This window comes from Leptopilina boulardi, unplaced genomic scaffold (genome assembly GCF_019393585.1).
Source record: "Leptopilina boulardi isolate dan_hultmark-lab unplaced genomic scaffold, ZJU_Lbou_2.1 LbouV2_110, whole genome shotgun sequence".
NCBI lineage: Eukaryota > Metazoa > Arthropoda > Insecta > Hymenoptera > Figitidae > Leptopilina > Leptopilina boulardi.
In genome coordinates this window covers 319,422-346,771 of record NW_026137653.1, presented here as the reverse complement: position 1 = coordinate 346,771, position 27,350 = coordinate 319,422, and the positions used below count along the sequence as shown (strand labels likewise).

At 28.7% G+C, this 27,350-nt stretch overlaps 2 protein-coding genes across 3 annotated transcripts in view; both read right to left on the bottom strand.

The window, feature by feature from the left end:
* Positions 1 to 27,350, bottom strand: part of LOC127277621 (rab-3-interacting molecule unc-10-like) — a 50,095-nt gene that overhangs the window by 18,113 nt on the left and 4,632 nt on the right. The window contains exon 2 of one of the 2 annotated variants that reach the window (XM_051298919.1): positions 5,122 to 5,208. The exons of the other annotated variant lie outside the window; for it this stretch is intronic. The gene's annotated coding sequence lies outside the window, so the exon portion shown is untranslated. The remainder of the gene's footprint in view (positions 1 to 5,121; positions 5,209 to 27,350) is intronic. 2 annotated transcript variants of the gene reach the window in all.
* The window catches only part of LOC127277661 (uncharacterized), a 65,004-nt gene continuing 42,774 nt past the window's right edge, over positions 5,121 to 27,350 (bottom strand). The window contains exons 5-6 of the mRNA XM_051298969.1: positions 22,541 to 22,581; positions 5,121 to 5,211 (exon numbers count right to left, since the gene is read on the bottom strand). Of these exons, the coding sequence (XP_051154926.1) occupies positions 22,578 to 22,581 (4 nt within the window). The 3' untranslated portion in view covers positions 5,121 to 5,211; positions 22,541 to 22,577. The remainder of the gene's footprint in view (positions 5,212 to 22,540; positions 22,582 to 27,350) is intronic.

Genomic DNA, 27,350 nt, shown 5'->3' with positions numbered 1-27,350 from the left:
TTAAATACCAACAAAATTTTTTAGTTGGCCCAGCCAAATTTTGGTACTGTTTTAGTACTTTTCGGTACTGTTTTAGTACTTTCTTTTTACAGTGATAGTTTCTGTTATAAATTTTAATTCTTTTGTATCACTTTTATTTTATTTATTTTATTCACAACTTTGAAACAGTAAATTAATCATTTTGCAAAGTTTCCGAAACACGATCATAGTTCAATAATATAAATGACTCGCACAAAAATTATTCAATGATAAGAATCTAAATTTTCCAAATGGCTGACTTGGATATATATAGTTCTATATTTCTCATTTCCTAGTATGACTTTCTAAAATATAACAAAAATATAGCGTAAAAAAAGGACAAGTTTCTTGATATAATTAGCCAAGCAATATAAATGATTACGTTTATCGAACACCTGCGCAAGAGTAAATTCTTTGAGTAGCTTAAAAAATGTAATAATTACTGTTGGTAATTATTCTCTTTTTATTACTCTTTTTTTTTTTTTTGAATTCTAAAAATTTTGCTATATTATATATATGTATGACCGCAAAACCGCAAAGAAAGATAAATGTACTGTAATTGGACAAGGAAAAGAGAAGCGCTCGTTCTCTCCGCGCACCAGATGCAATAAAGTGATCAACTTTCGAGGAGAGTTTGCAAAAAAAGGGGTTGGATCACAAAAGGCAACGGCAACATTTCCATTAAGAATAAGATAATAGAAGGCGACCTCTTGGAGAAAAGAAATTTTTCGTCAATTTGTGATTCGAAAATTTTTCAATTTCGTGAGATAATAAAAAAAAAATAATTTATTTTCCTCTGCAATATTTTTAATTATTTAATTTTTGTTTATACAATTTGTATAAAAAGAAAGATTATAATTTTTATAATCACAAGAAAGTGTTTTCATTGAAATGAAAATGTGAGATAAGATCCGATGCTGTCATCGCATTTATGTATATTTACATACAATAGGATCAATTGACATAAATGCTTGCATTAAAGTTTGCGCTCGTTTCATTATCTTATTATCTAATAAAAAAAAAAAAGCTGCACATGAACGATACAAAACTGTGATTAATTAAGGAATGTGATAAACATTATATTGACTTCACTGCACAATTATGCATCCTTCTGTATAAAATCACATATATGTTTATGCAACAAAAAAAAAATATATTCTAAATTTTTTTTTTAAGGGAAATTTTAAAATATGAAAATAAAGATATCATGAAATAATTGTAGAAAAAAAAAGTAATTTTACAGAGCGATGAAAGTGTAATTACACTGGTTTGAGATTTGCATACACATTTTTTTTTTTTTGAGCTCTTATGCAAATCTCTGCAAATAATATTCTGTTCACGCTATATGGCAATATCTCAATGAACAATGTCACGCTACAAAAATCTTACAACTTGGATATTATTCGCAACATGTTATATATATGACAGAAGAGTAATTATTATAAAACCCGAAGCGACAAACAGATGCGTCGCATATTATGAAACCGCGATCGCAAAGAGTATGTCTGTGTATATGATTTTAAGTCGTGTCGCTTTGACTTTTCAAAAGATTAAGCGGCGAATCAAAGTTCGCAGAACTAACGCAACTGTCACGAGCTTTCATATATAACATGCATTTCCTCCCCAGGAAGTTTTATTAAACACGTTAGAAACTAATTACTTTATATTTAGATCACATCATATGTACAATTTTGTTTCTAAAGGTAAAGGAATCCTTTTCAAATTTGAAAAATAAAAAACAAAATAAAAAATTTAATTAATTTTCAATTATTAAGTTTATAAAAAAAATTTATTTCATTCAAATAATTACTTGACTATTATGAAATAAATATTTACTTGAAATAAATAATTTTTATTTGAAACAATAATTTCTGTATTTGAAACAAATACTAATAATTATTTGAAATATTTATTTGATAATAGTCAAGTAATCGAGTATTTTTTTTTTTTTTTTTTTAAATTTAATTTGCATAAATATTTTTATTAATATTTACACAATGTATCGATTTATGATCGGAAGATTATGATAAAAATCAATACAGAGAAAATCGTGTGAAAGTTGAATATTCGACCTACGACACTAGTATAACCACAGAAAATCTGTGCCAAGTGTAAATATAAATTTTCTAAGATCAGTATCATTAAGAAAAAAAAAAAAGAAAATAGAATTTTCAGCGATTCATTACACCTGATGATTTCACCAATTAGGTATATGAATTGCAGATATTAATCTTACATTTGATGTAACGGTGAAAACATGTTCTCCATAGTAGCCAAATTGATCTTATATTATATCATTTTAGAGAAAAATAATTATTATAGAACAACAAAATTTACTAAAATATTATTTATTTAATAAATTATTGTTAATTTAATAAATTATTATTTATTAATAATAAATTATTGTTAATTTAATAAATTATTATTTATTAATAATAAATTCAATTAATTTAATAATTAAATTAAAAAAATTAATTATTCGTAATTTAAGGTCATTGCTATTTTTTTTGTTATAAATTAAACAAATTCAGTAGGTTTCCTTGTTTTATGATAATATATTCACCTGCAAATCTTTAATAACGATGCAAAGTCGAACATTACTAATTGATTCCGACCACTTATATACATATATTGGAATAATCTTATCGACACACAATTGGCATTCAGAAGGCTGCGCACTTGATTTTTATCACCTTCTCTATACTCTCGCGACTTTTACCTCTATCGGCCTTTTGTTTCTAGTTTATTGCCCCGTAATTAAATTAGATTAGCCTTATACGTCTTCTGATTAAATTTCGATAAGAAAATCTAATTTATTACTTGATTAAACTCTGTCTAGTTATAATTTTATTTTCTTCGAACCGTTTATTTATATAATATTTTCATTAAAAAAAAAAAAAAAAAACAAGTTTAACATATACTATACAAATTGAAAAATTAATATTTAAAAACATATAAATAACACTGTAAATCAATAAATTACTAGTAATTTATTTATAGATTTATAATTCAAATTAATTTGCAATGTATTAATCAAATTGTAAATTTATATTGTTTACCTTATTATATTTTTAGTTTTTACTATGTATTATATTTATACTATTATATTTATTATATTATTTTTATTATATAATTTTTTTGTTTTAATTAAAATATTTGCAAATATTTTTCAATTAAATCGAAAAAAAATTCGATTTTTATTTTATTTTTTCGTTAGAAAAAAAAAAGAAAAGAAAAAAAAACGACAGTGTGTTTATTCAGAGTTGTGTTTAAATCCACGTTTTCACGGATGAAAACGCACGAGACGAAATCGTTCCCAAGAAAACTTGACCCGATGTTTAAGTTCGATCGACCTGTAAGTACGTCTTGAATTGATCGATCGTGGCGAATTGGCTTTACCCCCTTTGCGCACACAGAAAGAAGCGCGAATTGTCTGGGAATTCCATTTTCCCCTCTCACTCGCCTTGTGTTTTTAAAAAAAAAAACCATCTCGCGCACCCACAATAATTTCTCCGTTGCATGAACCTCCAATTAAACGTTCCCGCCATCACTTTTGAAAAACCGACACGCAGATAATGGGTCAAAACTCTCCTCTCGTTAATTCTGCCTCGCGCGCAGGAACCACCTGTCGTATTTTCTTTTTAAATTATTCCCTACTATAAAGATTTGCGAAAACTTTTTTCTTTTTTTGAATTTCCCGCCCTTTGATCTAGATGCGCAATAGATCACTAAATTTTATTTTAATGCGCACTAGGTGAAATATGATAAATATTGGGGGGCGCATGAATATCCCATAAAAATCATTAGCTAGAATTTTCATTTGTATGAATTTCATTTGACAGAATTATTTTTTAGACGAATTTTCATTTTTCCAATTTAGCATTTGAGTTATCTTCTTTGTAAACGTTTATTCAACATAATTTTCAGGTACCGAATTTTCATTTAACATCATTTTTATTTTAACAAATTTTTTTGTTCTACAAATTTGTATTTTAAAGCATTATAATTTAAACCAATTTTAATTTATCAAAATTCTCATTCAACAGAATTTTAGTGATTCGAATTGTTTAATGGCAGAATTTTTAATTTATCGAATCTTCATGTGTTAGAATTTTTATTTACACGAATTTTTATTTAATAGAATTACTAAACCAGAGAATTTTCATTTGACAGAAATTACAAATAGCGGAACAAACAAAAGTCAGAAAGATTTCGGCGCTTATTTTAAAATAGACCAATTACAATTTTCTTAATAATTTCTGATTGGTCTATTTTGAAAAATTGCGCCGAAATCTTTCTGACGTTTGTTTGTTCGGACATTTGTAATGATAATTCGGTGTTTTAGGAATTCTATCAAATAAAAATTCGTGTAAATAAAAATTCTAACACATAAAGATTCGATAAATTAAAAATTCTGACAGTAAACAATTCGAATCACTAAAATTCTGTTGAATGAGAATGTTGATAAATTAAAATTGGTTTAAATTATAATGCTTTAAAATACAAAGTTGGAGAACAAAAAAATTTGTTAAAATAAAAATGATGTTAAATGAAAATTCGGTACCTGAAAATTATGTTGAATAAAATTTCGTTTACAAAAAAGATAACTCAAATGCTAATTAGAAAAATGAAAATTCGTCTAAAAAAAAAAATTCTATGAAATTCATACAAATGAAAGTTCTAGCTAATGATTTTTATGGGATATTCATGCGCCCTCAATATTGTTATCTATATAATTTTCTCTATTTATTAAAAGCTTTTGTTATTCCAGATTAAAAAATATATTGAATATGGAGAAAGTTTAAAAATAAAATCTCACGCAATAGTATATAATCCAAAGAAATGCGTGTTGCATGCAGTTTTTATGTAACAAGCTCTACATTCCTTATATTTCTTTGTCCAGTGCAAGTATTTTTTTTTTTTTTTTAATTACTTTTAATTTTTCATATTTTACAGTTTAGTAATTTATATTCACGCTTCTTTAATTTTTTTTCATTCTCGTTTCAAAAAGATATATAATTATTTTAAACGGGTTTTTTCTTTTTTCATGCGCGAATATTTTTTTTTATATTAACAAATTATTTTAAAAAGGTGTTGTGTTACCTGTTCATATGTGGGTTTTCTTATAATATACACTTCAAAGAGACCTTGAATTGAGAAAGAGAGACTATGAAAGTTGCACACTGCTCATACCTGTAACAAAGAAGATAACATATTCATTAGTCATAAAATACAGTGCTAACGTTTTCTTGTAATTAGCAGAAAACATCTTGATCATAAAAGTGTATATGCGTTTATCATGGATATTTAAAGTAAAAACAGTAACATTTTTTTTTTTCATTTTTAATCTTTAAGATGCGATATTTATTATTTGCAATAGTATTTTGCAATTTTTCTTGTTTTTTCATCCGATATATGTTTCATTATGTTGTTATTTTGCAATTGGCAATCTCATTTTTTTTTTCTGAATAAAATACATTTTATTGTATATGTATATAAGGTTCTCAATTTGTACATGTTTGACGAGTTTTTTTTCCCCTTTTTTTTTTATTTTGGAAAATGAAACTCATTTATATGGATGCAGAATGACATTCAAGATTGGAAGCATTCTGCGGCTGATTAATTATTTCTCATGATAAGTTACAGAAATTCTTCAAGTGAAAGTTTAAGTTGTCTCATTAGCAGTCTAGACGTTTAATTCAAATAATTTTTCCCGATGTAATTTTAAAAGTTTTGAATAAAAAATAAAGAAATAATAAATAAAATAAATAAAAAAATATACAATTAAAGAAAAAATTGTAAATAAAATAAGTAAATGAACAAATATTAATTAAAAGAAAAAGAATCATTTAAAAAATAATATCGGAAATCACAACAATATTCATTTTTTCTGGTGAATTTAGAGGATGCAGGTACATGCTATAGAGCAACAAAACGTCAAAGGCGTGATTGAACTTTAATTGCAGATATTACACCTGTTAGCAATAAATTACGTAAGAGTTAAACTCGCGTGTATTACTTTCACTCCATTCTTAAGTATATATATATATATAAGAAGGTGTCTCGCAGCTTCATAAAAAATTAAGCGAAGGTCCACTTCACTTTAGCCTCGCTCTCTATCAATATTAAAATATAAAAATTTTCCCCCGATTCATTCAGGTGTAAGTACCTGTCATCAGAGTGAAAACAACAAGTTGTATATGGATTAAAAAAAGTATATACGCCCAAAATTGACCTTGTAATCCTTTTTTAAAATCCACCAAATTTTTATAAAGGTTTTTTATTTAAATTAAATAATATATATATAATTAAACATATATTTAGTAAATAATATATTTAAATACATATTTAGTAACTTAGGGAGCATTGACAAATTACGTAACGTTTTTTTTTTTTTAATTTTGACCCCCACCCCCCTCCCCATGTAACACGTTATTGCATACATTAGCGCCATTTTTTCTGCTGTCCGTAACAAAGTGCTTGCCCCCCCCCCTCCCCCAAAAAATGTTACGTAATTTTTGTACACTCCCTTAATAATATTTAAATATTTAGTAATTTAAAAAAATTAATTCCCTTATCAAGAAACATTTTTACTTTAATTCAATTTATCAAAATGAATGAGAACATTTAAATAGGTATAGAAAAATTTTAGTAGTCAAAATATACTATTATCTCATATTCAAATAATTCCAATATGATTAGATAATAAAAACAGATGCGGTTTAACAGTTGCCAGACGTTTGTCAAATAACCAATAAAATTTGTACACCTTACAGAGAGAAAAATTTAATTTTATATTACACGAAGCAAAAATTTTTTTTCAAAATTCTTTTGAGTTTTATGTGAATAGAAAATAATTTACGATCGTTTTTTTTAATGAATTTGAACAAAAAAACTATATTATTTTGTAAAAGTTATTTACGGTGATTAAATTTGATTTGTATGATTACTAAGGTTTGATGGATGAAATGATTTTTTTCCGACAGAAAAATGTAGAATGATGAGGTTTCATGACTGATTGGTGTCAATGAAGGTTAAAGCTGTTACTGATAGAGCCCATTGTATATTACATTGAACAAAAATATATACCTAAGTCTTCCGACTTATTCGAGCAATTTATTAACCTTCAAGATATGTAAATTAATATATTAAAAAAAAAAATCTCTTTCATCTTTTTCTGTGTTTTCACTTTGAATATTTATTCATTAACATTTTATATTTAATTTACTTTTATAATTTAATTTTCATTTCAGTTTTTTTTTCAACGTTCTTTTATAAATTAGAAAGTTAATTTTTATTTTTTTTCGCGTGAAATTTAACTCAAAACGTGTGCTTTATAGTCGCGAATACAACGAATCCCTTTCATTGCTGATCTTCTTCACGGAACTGATGAAGTTTACGCCAACCCTTGTTGTGAAGGTATACATTTATATGAAACGAGGACGCGCATTACCTCGTTTGACTATAATAAATAATATCATTTAGCTAAAGTGGAAATAAAAAAAAAAAATGATAAACGGAGGTCAACGTCGTCGACGTTGAAATAGGTTCGTACACTGACCTCCGGAGGTCTTCCCATCTACTTTTACATCCTATTTGTAAAGCATATATAGAAGCCTATATAGCATGCGGTCCCTCTATTAAATACTCACACGTGCGGCTTTTAAAACCCTAAAGAATTGCTTTAAAAGGTTCCAACATTTTTGATTGCCAAAGACAATTAATAAAAATGCTTCATCATTTTCAAAGGGTTCAAAAAAGTTATTATGACTCATTTTTTCATACTCTTGTTTTTAGTTTTCAAAATTTTTAAAAATTAATAAAAACAACTTTTCAGAATCTCAATTTTATATGATATGACAAGTGGTAATTTTCAAGGGGTAAAAAAAAAATTTGCTTGACACGCGAGGTTTGCGTGCGTTATAATATTCTTGTTCTAAATAGTAAATACACACAAACTATATAGGCACGTGAATGAAACAGTCATGGCGCGTGGAGAATAAAGAAAAGAAAAAAAAATTTTTTGAATCTTTTCTGCCCACAAGTCACTGGACCGGAAAGGCTTTTTTTACAGTGAAAGAAGTACGCAAAGGAACGCAAACCCGCAAAGGGGAGTTTGGCAATGCGACAAACGCCTTTTGCTGAAAATAGAAGCTTGAGCAAAAGGGTAGGGACTCCAGTTTATAGTTAGACCCTCTTATATACTCTCGACTATACTAGAACCCTGCAGAATGCGAAACAAGATTTCCCTCTGTCTCACTCTAACTTGTGTGAAGATTCTCTTTTTTTTTCCTTTTCTTCTTCTTCTTCTTCTTCTTTCTTTCTTTTCATCATATATACACAAAACTCTTTCCGCGAACACAAAGTTCCAAGCCGCACGAGAAATCTTTCGTGCTTGCCTTATATACAATATTTGAAAGTTTCAGAAACTTTTTATATTGAAAAAATAAAATTACTTTTTAGCCCCTGGGAAACTAATTTATTGATTACACCACTAAAGAACGAGAGAAGTAAAAAATATTTCAAAAATTTTTAATCTTTTTATACAATATTTGGAGAGCATGGAAAAAAAATTACCTAAAACAGCGAAAATTTTTACTAGCATAGCAAAAGATTTAACTGAAACAAGTAAAACTTTTGCTATTATAGACGGAGAAAAATTGAAAAACGAATAAAGTAACTTTTACTTCTTTTAAAAGTAAAACCGCAATCATTCGCAGTTTCTGCATATTTCTGGCAATTTTTACTCCAGAAATAGTAAAATTCACTATGTCCGGAATAAGTTTTACTTTTTCAGGAGTAAATTTTACTATTTCTATAGAGTAAAAATTTCCAGAAACTGAGGACGATTCCAGTTTAACTTGTACTATACTTTAAAAGGAAAACTTTAATTGTCCGCAGTTTCTGCGCATTTCTAGCAATTTTTACTATACAGAAATAGTAAAATTTACATCCTGAAATAGTAAAAATTATTCCGGGAATAGTAAATTTTACTATTTCTGTATAGTAAAAATTGCTAGAAACTTCGGACAGTTCCGTTTTTACTTTTAAAGTAGTAAAAGTTACTTTATTCGTTCACAGCAAAATTAAAAGGCATTAAAATAAGCTGCAACGCTTATTATTTTAATCCAATTTTGCTTATTTTAATCCATTTTGGAAATTAAAAATTAAAATAAGCTGCAACTCTTATCATTTTAATCCATTTTGGAAATTAAAAATTAAAATAATAAGCGTTTCAGCTTATTTTAATTTCCAAAATGAATTAAAATAAGCGAAATTGGATTAAAATAATAAGCGTTGCAGCTTATTTTAATTTTTTTTAATTTTTAATTTCCAAAATGGATTAAAATAAGCAAAATTGGATTAAAATAATAAGCGTTGCAGCTTATTTTAATTTTTAATTTCCAAAATGGATTGAAATAAGCAAAATGGGAATAAAATAATAAGCTTGCTTATTTTAATCCATTTTGGAATTAAAACAAGTAAAATTGGATTAAAATAGTAAGCGTTGCAGCTTATTTTAATTTTTAATTTCCAAAATGGATTAAAATAAGCAAAATTGGATTAAAATAATAAGCGTTACAGCATATTTTAATGCCTTTTAATTTTCTGTGTTTTTTCCATTTTTCTCAGTGTAATGAAACATTTCGCTATTCTAGGTAAAGTGCCCAGGGTCTAATGGACCATGTTTGCAGATTGTGTGAGTAAAAATGCACATGTAAGCTTACAAAAGAAAAAAAAAGCGAAGAAGATTTAATATTCATATTCTAAAAGACAATGATAATATAAACAGAAGCAAAACGAGAAGAAAAAGGAAGTATAACGCGGATTAGAACAAGGAAAAAAATCTCAACCAGAGAAGTATATATATATATATATGAAATGTTGTAATAGACCGCCTGAACTACTATAATTTCTCGTTTCCTTGCCAATAACTACCGTTTATTAAGCGATAATTTTCTCTGAAATAGCGCAATAACAATTTTGCCGTTCAGTGCGCGCGTATTATTGCGCACAGAAGAATAATATATACCTGATTTTATTATTAATATTTCAACCACAATGAGAGTATTATTATATATGTATATTTAAAACGGTATTTAATATTAAAAATTTCAAAATTTTAAATAATTAAATTTTAATTTAAAAAAAAATTTTTTTTTTTTTATTATCGTGAGGAAAAATTTCTAAGAAAATATATTTTTAAATGCCAGACACATATATAAGCTTCTTATAATTCAGGGATGTGTGCCCTGAGGGTCTTGACGCGCGCTGATACAGGATGAGTATATTGGTTGCCGCCCAAATGAAATCGCTACTGAGATACGAAAATTACCCCAAGGTAAACTCGATCGTGGCTAGTAGCTCGGAAGCATTTCTAGTTTCTTTTCTCTCCCCCCCCCCTCCCCCCTTTTATAAAGAGAGGAAAAAAAATAAACTCGCATCATCCCTTTTCTTTGACCTCGCTCTAGTCGCAGACGATTCAACGGAGGAAGCGACCGATTAAGTTTTTGTTCACTGGCGAATTAGAGAGAGAGAGAGAACCCGGGGGCCAAAAAGAGATAAAAGAATATGTTACAAGAGTGAATGAGATGGGAGATTCATAATAAGAGAAAAAAAAAAAGAAAAGAGAAAAAGAGACCGATCAAATGAGCGCAGATTTGTGCACCTGTTCAACTCTGTGTGTGTGTGCACCACTCCCCTGACGCCCACCCAACAACCTGAATCACAACACAGCTTCCCTTTTTTTTTTTTTTTGTTCCCCCTTGTCTGGACCTCCAAATGGGATCGTCATTACATCGACAAGGCATATTCGTTTCTTTGCGAATTTATTTTATCTTCCAAAACATGTGTTAATTTTACAAACTAGAAAAAAATAAATATAACCTACAGTGTAGAAATTTTTCCAGGGCTCAGATCGGGGCCGGATCAGACTGCCCTATTAGGGAATGTAACGCCGCGCCTGATGTGACCCTGATTAGGAAATTTTCCGATCGCTCTAATTTGGCCCTGGTCAGGTGTGGCGTTTCAGTTCCTATTAGAGCCCTGGTAGGGCAATTTCTACTCGGGCTGGTTGAAACAGGGAATCTGACCGGGGCCAAACCAGGCCCTGGTCGGACCCCAGTTTTAATCGGGTTGAAGTATATCGCTCTTCTTTGGCCCCAATTCCCTGTTTCATATACGAATTTGGATATAAATATAACCTCCAGTGTAGAAATTTTTCCAGGGCTCAGATCGGGGCCGGATCAGGCTGCCCTATTAGGGAATGTAACGCCGCGCCTGACGTGGCCCTGATTAGGAAATCCTAATTTTCCGATCGCTCTAATTTGACCCTGATTAGGTGTAGCGTTTCATTTCCTATTAGAGCCCTGGTAGGGCAATTTCTACTCGGGCTGGTTGAAACAGGGAATCTGACCGGGGCCAAACCAGGCCCTGGTCGGACCCCAGTTTTAATCGGGTTGAAGTATATCGCTCTTCTTTGGCCCCAATTCCCTGTTTCATATACGAATTTGGATATAAATATAACCTCCAGTGTAGAAATTTTTCCAGGGCTCAGATCGGGGCCGGATCAGGCTGCCCTATTAGGGAATGTAACGCCGCGCCTGATGTGGCCCTGATTAGGAAATCCACATTTTCAGATCGCTCTAATTTGGCCCTGATCAGGTGTGGCGTTTTATTCCCTATTAGAGCCCTAGTAGGGCAATTTCTACTCGGGCTGGTTGAACCTGACCGGGGCCAAACCAGGCCCTGGTCGGACCCCAGTTTTAATTGAAGTAGAGCGCTCTTCTTTGGCCCCAATTTTTTTTTTCATACGAATTTGGAGGTTCCCGATGTGGGCCCTGCCAGGGCCCTTTCAAAATTTCTCCACGGGTAAATGTATAAAGAATATCAAATAAAAAAAATCTTAAAAGAATTTCAGCTATTTCGCGTGACAGGTGAAAATCGTCAACACATAATTATCATTTAACATATATGCGAGAAGAAAATATAAACCGGTCCTTTTTATTTATTGCACGTGCAAGACGTGACCATACGTTAGACAGTTCAACTTAAGTCCAGTTGAACTTAGAAATAACCGTTTCTCTATATACAAATCTTGACAAGAACGTTTTATATAATTCTTTTTATATACAAAAATAAAAATTAAATGCCGCACAATACACTAAAAATAGAAAAAGGATTTATAAATAAAATTTAGAAAATAAATGAAAAAAAAAGAATAAAAAGTAATTTGTTGAGTATAAGGTATTTATAATATGTGATTTTAATCAAATCGAGAAATAATCTCCACAAGTCTTATATTTTAAAGGTGCGCGCGTAATGGTTTATGAGACCAAGAGAAATGTATTAGAGACTTTCATCGATTGCTCTCTTATCTTGAAAAACCATAGAATACATATATTGAAAGTAGAACTTTAAGATAATGGGATTTAGCCACGCTTGCACGTGCTCAATTGATGGAGCGCATATGATCGCTTCCGAAGATAAAATACTTCCTTATCGTTTGCAATTCCAATAGAATTAAAAAAAAAAAAAAAAAAAAAGGTGTTACAACTATTTCACCTTATTTCGATCATTCGTTACTATTCAACCATGTAATAAAACAACTATTTTCCATCTGGTTTTATAAATCTGCGAACAATTTACTTTTCAGGATTTGATAAAAATTCTTTCTTATCAATGCGAAATAAAACAAAAAAGGAAAGAAAAAAAAATGTTGAAATAGAAAAAAATAATAAATAGAATAAATAAAAATATAGTATGTAAAAAAAATAAAAATTGTGTATAGAAAAGAAAAATAAAATAAGAAAATAATAAATATAGAAAATAAATAAAAATTTGTATAAGATAAGAAGAGGGGGAAAACAAACAAAAGAGATTCTTTTAATGCAGTCTCTATGGAAGCTTTAAACATGCTGATCTTATTCAACTACCTGTTGCTGAGCACATACAAGAGATTGTTAAAGATATATCTCCAGAGGTCTGAGGTTGACAAACATTTCACCTCTTCATTTTTTTTCATAAGTTCTTTCTTATCTATCTTCACGAGAGACGAAATCCGTAATATTATTTAAATAATAAAAAAAAATATTTTCTATTTGAAACCACAAAAAAGATGCCATATTTGAAATTTTTTTCTTTTTTCAATTAAAAATGTTGCAGTTAGGCGGAAAAATTAATTTTTTTATTGTAATTGACTGAAAACAATTTGCAATGGAAATTTCGATAAAATTCGCTGACGATATTTATAAAAGGGTAATAAACTTGAAAAGGAAATTATATACAAAAAAAAAAAATGTATTGTGAAACACTTTTTTTTTTCAATTACCGAGTATGGTATTGAAGGCTTGGTCAATTGATGCTAATATTAGTAATAAGTTTTATTTTTCACTTGGAAATAAAGGCCAAGTTTACAACATTCTTCAAATGCTTCGAATAACGTGCACACACACACATTGAATGAAATGCGGAAATGTCAACGGTCGTACAGCAACTGCAAGTCGACAATACCGATTAGTAACACATCCTTACACACGTGAAAGAATGCTGTTATTTATCTCACATCCGAAAATATACACGTGTAATGAAATATATTTAAGAAATTTTAAACATTATTCATTTTTAGATAAAATCTGTTATAGAATTTTTGTTCCCTCCTATTTTTTTTTATAATAATTTTATGAAGAACTTTCATATATGGATCCATTCTCCTTTGTCCCAGATTTTCCCTATATCGTCCACACCCAGTGAAATTAATTTTCGATCTTGAAAAATTTTAAATAATTATTAAATTTAATTAAAATAATTATTTTTCGGCCATAAATTGGTGAAATGAAAATCATTTAAAAAAACTCGGTTTCAAAACTCGAGGCTACTGACAATTATTCGCATTTCAAGGCTCATCACGTCGCCAAGGGATCTTCTTTTTCTTTTGCCTTTTTTTTTTAAGCCTTGTCTCTTTGTCATTTCTATCATAAACTATTCTTCTCTTTTCTTCTATTTTTTTTCTCCATGACGCATTCTAGCAAACTGAATATTTTTCTTTCAGTGCGAATAAAAAGTAGATATTTTTTTTTTAGATATTTCACAAAAAACAATAATATTTCTATTTATTTTGGGGAAAATTTTTAAAAATCAATTTTCTGGTATATTTTCCATATATATTTAGTACAAAACTATTCTATTCTATTCTATATTTATAAATGTAAAAAATAAAATGCTACTCATCCCAAATAAATATTTTCCTCATGCCAATAAGTGAAAAGTTTCTCCTCACTCCTATTTTCGACACATTCCTCAAAAATCTTTTAACTTAACCAACAACAAAAATCACTTTTGGCAAACTTAAAAGGTCTTTCTCTCTGAAGCAGTCAAACAGTGCTTAGGCTACATCCACAACGTCAGTCAAGTGTCACTTGACAAAGCCCCCATCGTTTCAAGTCACGAAATCTTTCTCTCTCCATTAAATTCAAAAGTAAAATGATATTTTTTATTTTTCAAAAGCATTCCACGAATCAAACTATAGAAGTTTTGGAAAAATATATACTATATTTACAATACAGAAAATCATCAAAAATATTTTAATCACTTTTTTCTTCAACATATTTTATTGAAAAAAAAAAAAAAAAATTGATGATGGCTTTGAAAACAAATTTTTTTCCCACATATTATATTTCGTTATGTGAAAAAAAAACTCTACCTGAATCTTGTCAGCACAATTATTATATCGTCTTATTTTTCGTTAATGGAATTTTACGAAAAGTCACGCTGACTCGCGCGTCTCTATAATATGATCTTCACATTCCCAAATTTCATTTGCTTGTGTGAAAAAAGAAATGAAATTTTGTATCCTATTCTGTTGACTTTAGCAAAAATATATATATATAATCATATTAAATTATAAACTTTAACAATGTTAAATTTTTTTTTTTTACTTGCGATAAGAAGCGAATGTGAAGACATATGAGAAAGTGCGTCGAATAATGATCGGGTTACGAAGGAGAGGCCTTTATATGTATATATATATATATATGCCAGAAAATATCCACTCGGATCAGCACTTGGTTCCTCAAGTAACGAGAACCCGAGATGGCAAAAAATAACCCTACTCAGTCTCAAATTGACTTTGAATATGACCGAACCATGTTTCAAGACTGCAATATTTAAAATTAAGCTGTGAATCACACGCTCTAAATTTGAATTAGTTAAAATTTTTCATAATTTCATTTTTTCCAACTTAAAAAAAAATTTATTTTTTCCTCTTTTTATAAAAAACAAAAATTTACTAAATTTTACATAATGTAATATAATTATTATAATTATAACAATTACCCAAATAATAATGTAATTATAATTATAATAATTATTATATAAATATATTATACACCCTAAAAAAAAGTAATCTTGATTCTAGCGAATTCCTCTTAATTTGATGCATATTTTCCTCTTATATATTGTATCAAAAGTAATAGTCTTCACTTGAGAGGATTTTCCTCTCGCATATAATTTGACAATTATGGTTATAAACTGATAAAGAAAAGCTATTATCATGCACTAAATTAAATATCTTTAATTAACTATTAAATATAATTAATGATTTATAGTTAATTAGTTACATTAATTAATAGATTTGTTTATTTATTTAACTTTAATTCAATGTTTTTGACATCAGAACCTCAAAAAAATTGTTTTGTTTTATTATTAGTCACCAAAGAATAAAAATATTCTACATTCAAGTGGAATACTTTTGTTTTAAGAGGAAAAATTGAGAGGATATTAGAAGAGGATTTTTCCTCTAAATATGAGATTACGTTTTTCAGGGTGTATTATTCTACTATTTTACTATTCTACTTTAATTTTTAGTTTTGTAATTAAGAGGGCAATTAATATATAAAAAACCAAAAAGATGTACATGAAAAGAAATAATAATAATAGAAATTATATAAATATATTTATTTCAGAATCAAATAAATATTTTATTTGAATTAAATAAAATATTTATAGTTTAAATATAAATTTTATTTCTGCTAAATTAAATTTTATTTTCTTTAATTAAAATTTTTATTCGTGCTATAATTTAAATTTTATTTTGATTTAAAAAAAAAATGTTGTTAGGCTCTGAGATAGTTAAATTTTTATTTACCATAAATTTTTATTTTGTCTCAAAATAAATATGCAAATAAATTATTTCTCTGGATGAAAAAAAAATATTTTTATATTCAAATGAACATTGAAAAAAAAGTCAAAAAAAAAAAAAAATGTTGAATTGTGGGAAATTTTTTTTTTTTCCATGGAATCTAAAAGTGATTATAGGTGACTAAAGCATTTTCTTTGCCTAAATGCAGAGAATAAAAACTTATATAGCTTTTAAAACCGAAACTAATAGTTTTCTTCTGAAACGATCTTTAAATACTATATAATTACAAAGATGAACAGAGAAATAATCATCAGAATTAAATATCATACATAGAATATATACAATAGAGAAAAAAATCATAAATTGCTGACTAGAAATTTCCTCACACTTTTGCTGATTACTATACATATATATAGGAGATGACAAAAAAGAACACAGATGTTCTTCTTTTGTTATACACCAGAAACTTAAAAGGTTTGACACCTGTGTTCATATATCTAAATTTTATAACAGACCGGAAGATGTAAAAAGGTAGAAAATGAAACAAAAATTCATATGTCTTCTTTGGCGAAGAAAACTAGATCATTAAGATCATGCAACCTTGGATTTCTCTCAAGTTCAGTGCACTGTTCGAGAGAGAGAGATGAATGTGTATAGCTACTATGAGTTACTATCTCCCTTCGTTGTATGTTCTATATATGTAGATCGTCCATACGGCTTTATTGAAAGCCATCTAGGCTTATCCTAGTTTTTGCCTAGTTTTGCCATAGTTGGACTAACAGCAGCTTGACTCTATGTTTTCGAACCATCTACGGTCTTCTCATCTCTCTACCTTACACGATTATCCTCGCCTTGCTTCGACATAAGCTTATAGGATAACCATATAGTAGTATAAGAAAAAGGAAAGAGAATAAAGATGAAAAGAGAGGGATAGAAACGGAAGCTGCGTACACAGAGGAAGAAAAAAGATCCAAGCGAATGTTTCGATAAAGAGAGAAAGAAGATGAAGGACTAGCAAAAGAGATAAAAAACAACCAGATGAAGAGCAGAAACACCGATAAGTATTACGCATTAAAATTTTCTACTCCAAGTTTTTTGAATTCGTCAATGAATTTAAAAGTTGAAAAAAAATAACAAAACTCGAATTAGTGCATCAGGAAATTGAGAATTTAAAGGGAGAGGAATTAATAATAGACACAGGAAAATTATAATCAGAGGGTCTTAATCATAGGAAGTAATAGTCATATAGGAGAGAAAAATTCCACGCACTAGAAAGAATATGTCTATCAATTTTTATAGTTATATAAATTTTTATAATTATTTTTTTTTAATTTATATAATTTATTTAAATAATAAAATAATTCAATAATAATAAAAATAAAATTTTGTTTACGTTAAAAAAAAAAATATTGCGAAATTATATCCGGGGAACATACGGCTAATATATGTATATATTTATAAGAAAAGAGAAATGCGAGCAAAAAAAAAGGCACACATTTCCCGTGTAATTTGGTCCTTGCCTATATCGTTGTCCTTATGGTGAGGAACATACGATACCACCCCCGTTAGCATATAAAAGCGTGATCGACGTAAAATAACACCTGGATGATAAACTTGCAAAATATAAAACGATTTCGACGTATATTAGAGAAAAATACAGAAAATAACAATTTCCTTTGAATATAATATCTCTCTTGCTTGAATTGATGTTACCAAAGCCATTATAGTTTCTACTAGTGAATTCAAATTATAAAAAGGAAAATAAATAAAAGAAAATTAAATTATTTGGTTTCCCCACTAGAAATTTTGCCAGGGCCCAGATCGGGGCCGGATCAGGCTGCCCTATTAGGCAATGAAACGCCGCGCCTGATGTGGCCCTGATTAGGAAATCCACATTTCGCCCTGATCAGGTGTGGCGTTTCATTCCCTACTAGGGCCCTGGTAAGGCAATATTTCTACACTCACAGGGCCATCGTTGGGAATGTAACGCAACGCCTGATCAGGACCAGAATGTGACTAGAAAATGTGGATTTCCTAATCAGGGCCATATCAGGCGCAGCGTTTCATTTCCTAATAGGGCGTCCCGATCTGGCCCCTATCTGGGCCGAGGCAAAATTTCTACACACCGATTATTTGAATTAAATTTTTTTTTAGTACAGGAATCACAATTTTAAATCGTGATATTCAGACTAAAAAAAAAATTATGTTTACCCCAAAATCGGTATAAAAATTAACTACAACTTTATCCTAGTTGGGGGCGCCACTGTCAAAAAATTTATTTGATTCAAATAATCGGTGTGTAGAAATTTTGCCATGGCCCAGATCGGGACGCACTATTAGGCAATGAAACACCGCGCCTGATGTGGCCCTGATTAGGAAATCCACATTTCGCCCTGATCAGGTGTGGCGTTTCATTTCCTACTAGGGCCCTGGTAAGGCAATATTTCTACACTCACAGGGCCATCGTTGGGAATGTAACGCAACGCCTGATCAGGACCAGAATGTGACCAGAAAATGTGGATTTCCTAATCAGGGCCATATCAGGCGCAGCGTTTCATTTCCTAATCAGGGTGTCCCGATCTGACCCCTATCTGAGCCATGGCAAAATTTCTACACACCGATTATTTGAATTAAATTTTTTTTTAGTACAGGAATCACAATTTTAAATCGATATTCACACTAAAAAAAAAAATTATGTTTACCCCAAAATCGGAATAAAAATTAACTACAACTTTATGGGGGCGCCACTGTCTATGTGAATTATAGTTAAAATTACCCGCAACAAAATTTATCCATCGTTTTTTCTGTGTTTTATAATATAAATATGATGCGGCCCTGATTTTTTTTTGCCACACGATCGTAAATATAAAAGAGTCTTTTGAACGGAAGTATCTATATCTCTTAAGCTTCTTGCATTAAATCGTATACATAGCGCATACGTTTTCTGTATGCGATGAAAATTTAATCAAACATCATGTCAAATCTCGTGGGAAGCGTCTTAGAAGATTAAAATAAACGTGTGTAACTATTATCAAAAAAAAAAAATTCGCATATAAGGTCTTTATACTTTCTCACATTAAATACACGCGAAGATTAGATGCCTACTGAGAAAATTTCTCTCTAAACGAGACTGGTGTGCACTGATTGTGCAACTCCTTCTTTTGCAAACTAATGCGAGGTTAAAGTGTAACTTGTTCCCATAGTATCACTTTTCTCGTCGTTTGTTTTTTTTTTTTTGAATTTAATTGTTTTATATGGAAAAAAATTTTATAGTCAATTACTTTGACTATTATCAAAATAAATATTTACTAACTTGAACCAAATAATATTTATTTGTATGCGAAATAAACAATAATTTCTGTATTTATATATAATTTAATTTATTTATTAAGTTGAAAATAAAAACCAAAAAATTATTTGGTTCAAGTAAATATTTGATAATAAAGTAACCGATTATTTGAATTTTTTATTTTTCGCCTGAGAAATAATTCTATACTTCTAAATGTAATTTCTCGTTTACCTTCCTGAATTGTTTCAAGCAGTGAACGACATTTAACCCGGCTCTCTCTTCTGCTAATCGTGAATTACGAATCACGACCGTTCCAAACACCGTATAAACTATTTATATATATATATATATATATATATATATATATATATATATTATTGCGTCTAGAAATCTCTCTATATATAAAATACGGAAGACTATTGAGCAAATGATCGAAAAAAACGGGACCGTGAAAACAGTACGGTTCATCATGCACCTGCAAACGTTTATATTGTTTTAGGATCGCCAGGTAAAGATGAGTTTCATGCTTCATGCCTTTGAGAATCTCCTCTGGACCGAGTCATCCGTAACTTTTGTAAATCATTCTATTGGGGGGTCAAAATCTCGAATCGGAAACTTTTTCTGAATAAAGAACATTTAATTTTGAATTTAAACAAGAAAATCCAGAATTTGGAAATATATACACTGAAAAAAAAATTAATTTGAATTAATTAATTCGGTTACTTGATTCTCTCTAAATCTGAATTAGTAAAAATGTTTACTAATTTAAATTAGTGACTCACTTTTTGCTTTAGAATTAGTTAAAAGTTACTAAAAATTAGTAAAATTTTACTAATTGAGAAGCAAAAAGTGAGTTACTAATTGAAATTAGTGAACATTTTTACTAATTCAGATTTAGAGAGTTATTATCAAATAAATGTTTACTTGAACCAAATAATTATTATTTAATTGATTAATAAACTAATTATTATTTACTCTCTAAATCTGAATTAGTAAAAATGTTTACTAATTTAAATTAGTGACTCACTTTTTGCTTTAGAATTAGTTAAATTTTACTAATTGTTAGTAAAAGTTACTAATAATTAGTAAAATTTTACTAATTGCGAAGCAAAAAGAGAGTCACTAATTCAAATTAGTAAACATTTTTACTAATTCAAATTAGTAAACATTTTTACTAATTCAGATTTAGAGAGTAAAATGGTATTTGTTTCAAATACAGAAATTATTGATTCAAATACAGTTTATTTAATTCACATATTTGGTTCCATTAAATATTTATATTTGTAAGTAACCGATTATTTAAACCAATAATAAATTTTTCAGTGTATTTAAGGAAGTGTAAAATCAACTTTTACCGAGAATAACTTCCTGATATTAAATAAAAACATTCATTAAAAAAAAAAAAAAACAAGAAGCCTTTCTTAATTTTACATAATTGAATGAATAAAGATAAATAAATTTGACGTTATTTTCAAATCTTATTTTAAAAAATATACAATTGCATTTGCAAAACATTTTTTTGTTTAAATTAAAAAAAAACGTGACATTTGTTAAAAGTAAAATAATATAGTTTTCTCAATTGGAAAAAATCGATATGGAGATCATCGACCCCAGAAAGGACAATGTGTCAGGAAAATGCTCTCGCGTTGATTGTCATGAAGTGAAGAAGATTGATAGTAATAATTCAAATTATAGACTCTATGTATATATATATATATATGCCATTATATTCTCGGCTAGTTGCCAAGCTGATGTGAGATTCCAGCTTCCCATATGCATATACACAAGTATATTTCCGTGCCGCGCAGACAGAGAAAAAAAATCAACACACAGTTTTCAACATCGCCAAATTCTTTACTAATTTAATAATAAACACCCGCGCGCAAAGCATTTCGTTTCACGCGCTCTTTAAATCTAAAGTAAACACACACTTATAAATGCATTTATAATTATATAAATTCAATTTTTTTTTTTATTTTCAAACTAGAATAAAGAAAATTGCCATTTCTAAACAAATGGATCCATTATAATCCAAATCCGTAATAATAGTAATTTAACTTATTAGATGAATAAACGAATTAATTTGTTTCGAGAACTTGACAAACCAGTCTTGAATCAATTAAATAAAGAATATATTCTAAGTAGAAATAAATATTTCTCGATTCAGAGCCATAAAATTTAAATAGCATTTAACTTGTTTGCTCGCAAGTACTTTTTTTTAAAGTTATTCTCATTTCTATATCATTAAAGTCATTCTTAATCTTTGTCAATGTCCTTCCCTTCGAAAAATAATTTTTTTTTTTTAATTAATTTTTTTTCACTAAATTGAATTTAAAATCTATTTGTAGATTCTTTTTTTGAAAAACCGGTTAAATATATATATATATATATATATATATATACATATAAATGCGGCGCTAACTGCTAAGTTAATTGTAAGTAACACATATTCTTCTTAAGAAGCACGTGCTCTCGCGACTCTCTTCTCCTTTCAAGAAACGAGTGGGAAACCTGTTCTTTTATAATATATAGTAAACTTAGGACATCTCGCGGACCTTATGAATCCTGAAACGGTCCTTTTTTAAGTACACGAGACGCGATATAAGCTTTGACTCTCTAGTCTTGGCAATGACCCGCTGTGAGACACGAAGCAGACGTCGTTGTATAAACAAAGCAACGTGGAGCGCTATATAAGCTTATTTCAAAGCAAAACCTAGAACTAAATTCCTCAAATTAGAAATTTTTTTTATCTCATTTTCATTCCACTTTTTCCACAGAAATAAACGCAATTATTTTAATACTATTATTATTATTAATTATTAATTAATGAACGTCCCGAATTTAATACAGCTCCGAAACGAATCTATTTAAAATTAAGACCTAAAAGAATCTAAATTTAAATTAATTTTATTTTCAGGACTAATTTAAATAACAATTTGTCTCAATTTATTATTATTTATCTAAATTTTATTTTTATTTTAATTATTTTTATGATTTTTTAAAGGCAAGTGTTAAATTAATTTAGTCTTGAAAGTAAAACTTTTTCATATACACATACAATGTAAATTTAATTTGTATAAAAAAAAATTTCTTACCATATATTGAGAAAAGTAAGTGGAATGAAACTCGAACTCACCTGAAAAGAAAAACAGATTTAAATTAGCATTAAAATTAAAAAAAAAAATTATTATTCTATTTTCTAACAGTTATATATATGTTTAATATATGTATATGTGTTAAGAAAGTATTCAGAGCAAGCCTGACTGGGAGAATTGAATTTTCACTGACATGTTAACTTTCTGTCTCGACACGAGTTAGCGTTTCATTGAAAACAATTAGTAAACTAAGAAAAATTAAATTGTTCATGATTTATAACTATTTCATAATGTACGCTGATTTTTTTTTTACACTGTAAAACGAAAGGTATTAATTTAATACCTACTTTAGGTACTAAATTGTTATTTGGTTCTATTTTGATACCTAAAATCGATACTATTTTAGTACTTTCTTTTTACAGTGTATTTGAAAAAAAATTGTTCTATCAAATTTAAAACATTTGAAAATAAAAAGTATACAAAATAAATATAGAATAAATTAATTAAACAAAAATCAAATAATTAAATGAATGAAATATATAAAATAATAAATATAAAAATATAATTTAAAGACAATTTTACTACATATTTCTGGAACGCTAGATTTTTTTAAAAAAAAAAAGTTGGTCTTTTTAACTTTGTATAATGATGATATTAAAGATCTTTATAATATTACAGAAAATTTTGCGCCAAAGCCGCTTTGAGGTATAATTAAGAATTTAAATTCTACATCCTTTTAAAACATTGTAGTCTCAGTTTAACAGAAATTGTTTTTTAACCGCTTCATTAGTGTATATGCTGCAGAGAAAATATAACCCTGAAATGCAACTAAGTTCATTTTTCATACTATTTTTGCTGGTTTTTTTTTTTTGCGCGCTGCAAAAATATATTATTATTTCTAGGATTAAAAACGAGATCATTTTATAAATGAACTCAATTAAAATAAATAGTTAAAATCCCTTTTTTTCTTAATACCACATAAAAAAAATGTGTTTATAGTTCCGGTATAAGAATATTAAAATTACTTTATAAAATTTATAAATTACACGCACTTTTGCAATTGAAATAAATCTAATTTTATTTCAATATATATATATATATATATATAAATGTGTAATAGAAATTACTTTAACACTCCTGCTTTGAAAATAAATGAAGTGTTCGCAATGTAATTGGACATAAATTTTCGAACATCCGGTGAATGCCCTTAACCTGGAAAATTTTCCACGCCATTTAATGTTCGTAAAGGTATATATCGATCAAACAGTTCAATATATATAGATAGCTTTACTTGTATATATATATATACACTGTTCCAATTAAAGAGCCTCTGAGTTCAATTACACCATCGAAGTGATCGCACCTACCCACCATCCTACACGTATTTGGCAAACTAGAACTGCAGGAAATCACTTTTTTTCTTTCTCTCTCTTTCTCTCTCTATCTCTCTTATAATATGATGCGTGTGTTAATGCGGTAACAAGTTCGAAAATGGTAACTCTGTTCGATTCATTAAATCTCTTCAATAAAAAAAAAGAAAAAAAAAAAAATGTGTCAAAATTCTTTTATCGTCCCACTTTGATTTTTTGCCCATACCTTTTTTTTAATAATTACACAGAAAATTAAAAGGCATTAAAATAAGCTGTAACTCTTATTATTTTAATCCATTTTGGTATTAAAATAAGCAAAATTGGATTAAAATAATAAGCGTTGCAGATTATTTTAATGCCTTTTAATTTTCTGTGTAGCTGTACAGGGGGAGAAAATTATTTGATTCAAATATAATCGGTTACTTAATATAGTCAATATAATCTTGACTAGGAATATTTGCATTTATTTAAGACAAATAAAATTTATTTCACGCAGATATAAATTTTATTTGGATCAAAATAAAAATATATGTTTTAGAGCCTAATAACTTTTTATTTGTTTCAAATAAACTATTTTATATTTAGCGCATATAAACTTTTATTTAGAACAAATAAAATTTTATTTAGAGCAAATAAAATTTTTAATTCAAATCAAATAAAATATTTGCGGTAAACAATAAATATATTTATTTTGGCTAATATTTTGGTGAAGCAAATAAATATTTATTTGGCTAATATTTGGCGAAACAAATAAATATATTTATTTGGCTAATTTTTGGCGAAACAAATAAATATATTTATTTGGCTATCATTTTTCTGAATATACTTGAATCAAAGAATTTGCTATTAAATTAAATAAACTAAAAAAACAATAATTGTTTTTAAAAAATCTAATTACTGAAGAAATTGAATTTTTTAAATAATTTTCGCATATTATAATAATGGAAGATTGAAAGTAAATATTATAAATCGTTCAAGGTCTGTATTATAATAGAAGCTACTGGACTTTCGATATCTTTGCGCTAAAGAAAGTCGGTCGATATTCCCTGCCACGGTCTTAAGAATTATAGCTACGACGACGATTGCACTGAATATCGTTGCACTTTAATGTTAGCAGCCTCTTAGGAATGTTGTGCCACTGCAAGAGACGACTAGTTATCGCTATGTAGTATAGGCCTAAGTATATATAAGCAAAAAAAAAAAAGAAAAATGACAACAAAAAAAAATCGATCCCTCGGTAGGTAGTATGTAATAAGCGGGGTCTCGAAACACGATGGTTTCTTCTCAAACTCCGAGACTGGTTTTTCCCCGATGGAAGAGATCTACGATTTGAGGAAGAAGCTAATTATCATCTATCCAGAAATATTTATTATGTGATATAGTAAAGTTTTCTTTTCAATTCTATTATATCAAATTACTTTTTTTTGCCACAAAATTGCAGAGACGACTCTATTTTCATCTGAAAAAATAATTAATTTACTTTCTAAATAATATTTTTTTAAAAATATTTATTTATAGTGAAAAAAAAATGTGTGTTTAATTTGTGAGTAATTGTCACTTAAACGACTATCTCGTTAAGTAAAATTAAAAAATGCACTCGACTCTTGAAAGCTTTTCCCCCCGCAAGCTTTAATCGTAATACTCTGCCTCCGGTATTACCCTGATGACTCTTAAGTTACTCTTTTTTTTTTTTTTCTTTTAATTATTTCGCCTTATTTCCAGCATCCTTATCTCGGCATGTTGTCGGCGCGACTTATTACTCCAGAATAAAAATTATGAAGTTGTAAGTAATTACGATAAATTTTATATATCGACAGGCTCGTTAGTCGATTTAAGTATATATGCGAGCATATATATTCTATACCAAAACGGCAGCACTCAACAGATGCGTGAAAAATTATTCAACGTCATTTGATTTATAACCTAATTTGATAGTAACATTTTTTTCATCTCCTAAAATAACAAATTTTTAAATTTGATTTTCGAAAAATAATGATCGGGTTATAATTAATATATATATACCCAGACAGCACATAACATTGCGGCAATATTGCTGGGCAAGTTTCGCAATATTGCCGTGTAACATTAAAGCAATGTTGCCACAACATTAAAATGTCCCTCCTTGCTCAATATTGCACAGTAAGCTTGCCACAAGCTTATGTCAAGGTTGCACCACAAGCTTGCAGCAATGTTGCACGGTAACATTGCCGCAAGATTGCTCGGCAAGTTTGCATCGTAAGCTTGCTGTAAGATTCATGTAAGGTCGAATAGTAAGCTAGCTGCAAACTTAATGCTACAGAAAATTCTCGCCGTAGGCACTTTTCTTAAATTTATTGTCAGTTTTTTGGCTATATAATATTTGAACGTCACTTCAAAAAAGAAAATATCCATAATTTAAATTTTATTTTACTTAATTGTTCAATTAAAAAAAATTAAAGATAGGATAAAAAATGGAATTAAAATATTTAAATCTGGCTATTTTTTAATGGAAGAAAAAATTATTTTTATGGCCTACGGCGAGAATTTTCTGTAGCTTCAAGTTTGCAGCTAGCTTACTATTCGACCTTACATGAATCTTACAGCAAGCTTACGATGCAAACTTGCCGAGCAATCTTGCGGCAATGTTACCGTGCAACATTGCTGCAAGCTTGTGGTGCAACCTTGACATAAGCTTGTGGCAAGCTTACTGTGCAATATTGAGCAAGGCGGGACATTTTAATGTTGTGGCAACATTGCTGTAATGTTACAAGGCAATATTGCGAAACTTGCCCAGCAATATTGACGCAACATTGCCGCAATGTTATGTGCTGTCTGGGATATATATAAGAAATCGTTTGAAGAGAGGGAAACTTAAGAAACTCGTCAAGCGACGCGTGTGTGCAGGTGCATTTCGATTCTAAAGTCTAAATAAAAGATAGAAGCAATATAAGCCGAGGCAATGGACCGAGTGTTTCATTGGTATATAGCATCTTTCTCTCTCGTATAATAAAAAAAAAAAAAAGAAAATGGCAAGATAGGGGAGTACAACTGGACAAACGAATAGAGATATTTACCGAAGTGGACAGCACTCAAGTTACATTTTCAAACCGCATTTAAACGTTCTTATATCTTCTATATCTGGAAATTTTTTCTATATAAAAATAGCCAATTTTCAAAAACAGATTTTTTTTGAAAAAATAAATATATACGAAACACTACAAGCATAAAAGAATTTGAAAGCCGCGCATACATTTGTATATATGTGGCTTTCTGAAAAGAAGAGGAAGAAATGAAGTTTTTTTTTTCGAGTTGAAAAGAAGACAATTGTTGCAGGTGACATACTATGCTCTTTTTTAGACTCTCACTTGAAAAGTTGAATTGACTTGAGGGACGTTGAATTTCTTTTCATGTATATAGAACACGATGTTATATTATATAGGTGTCAAGAGTGAAGAAGACTG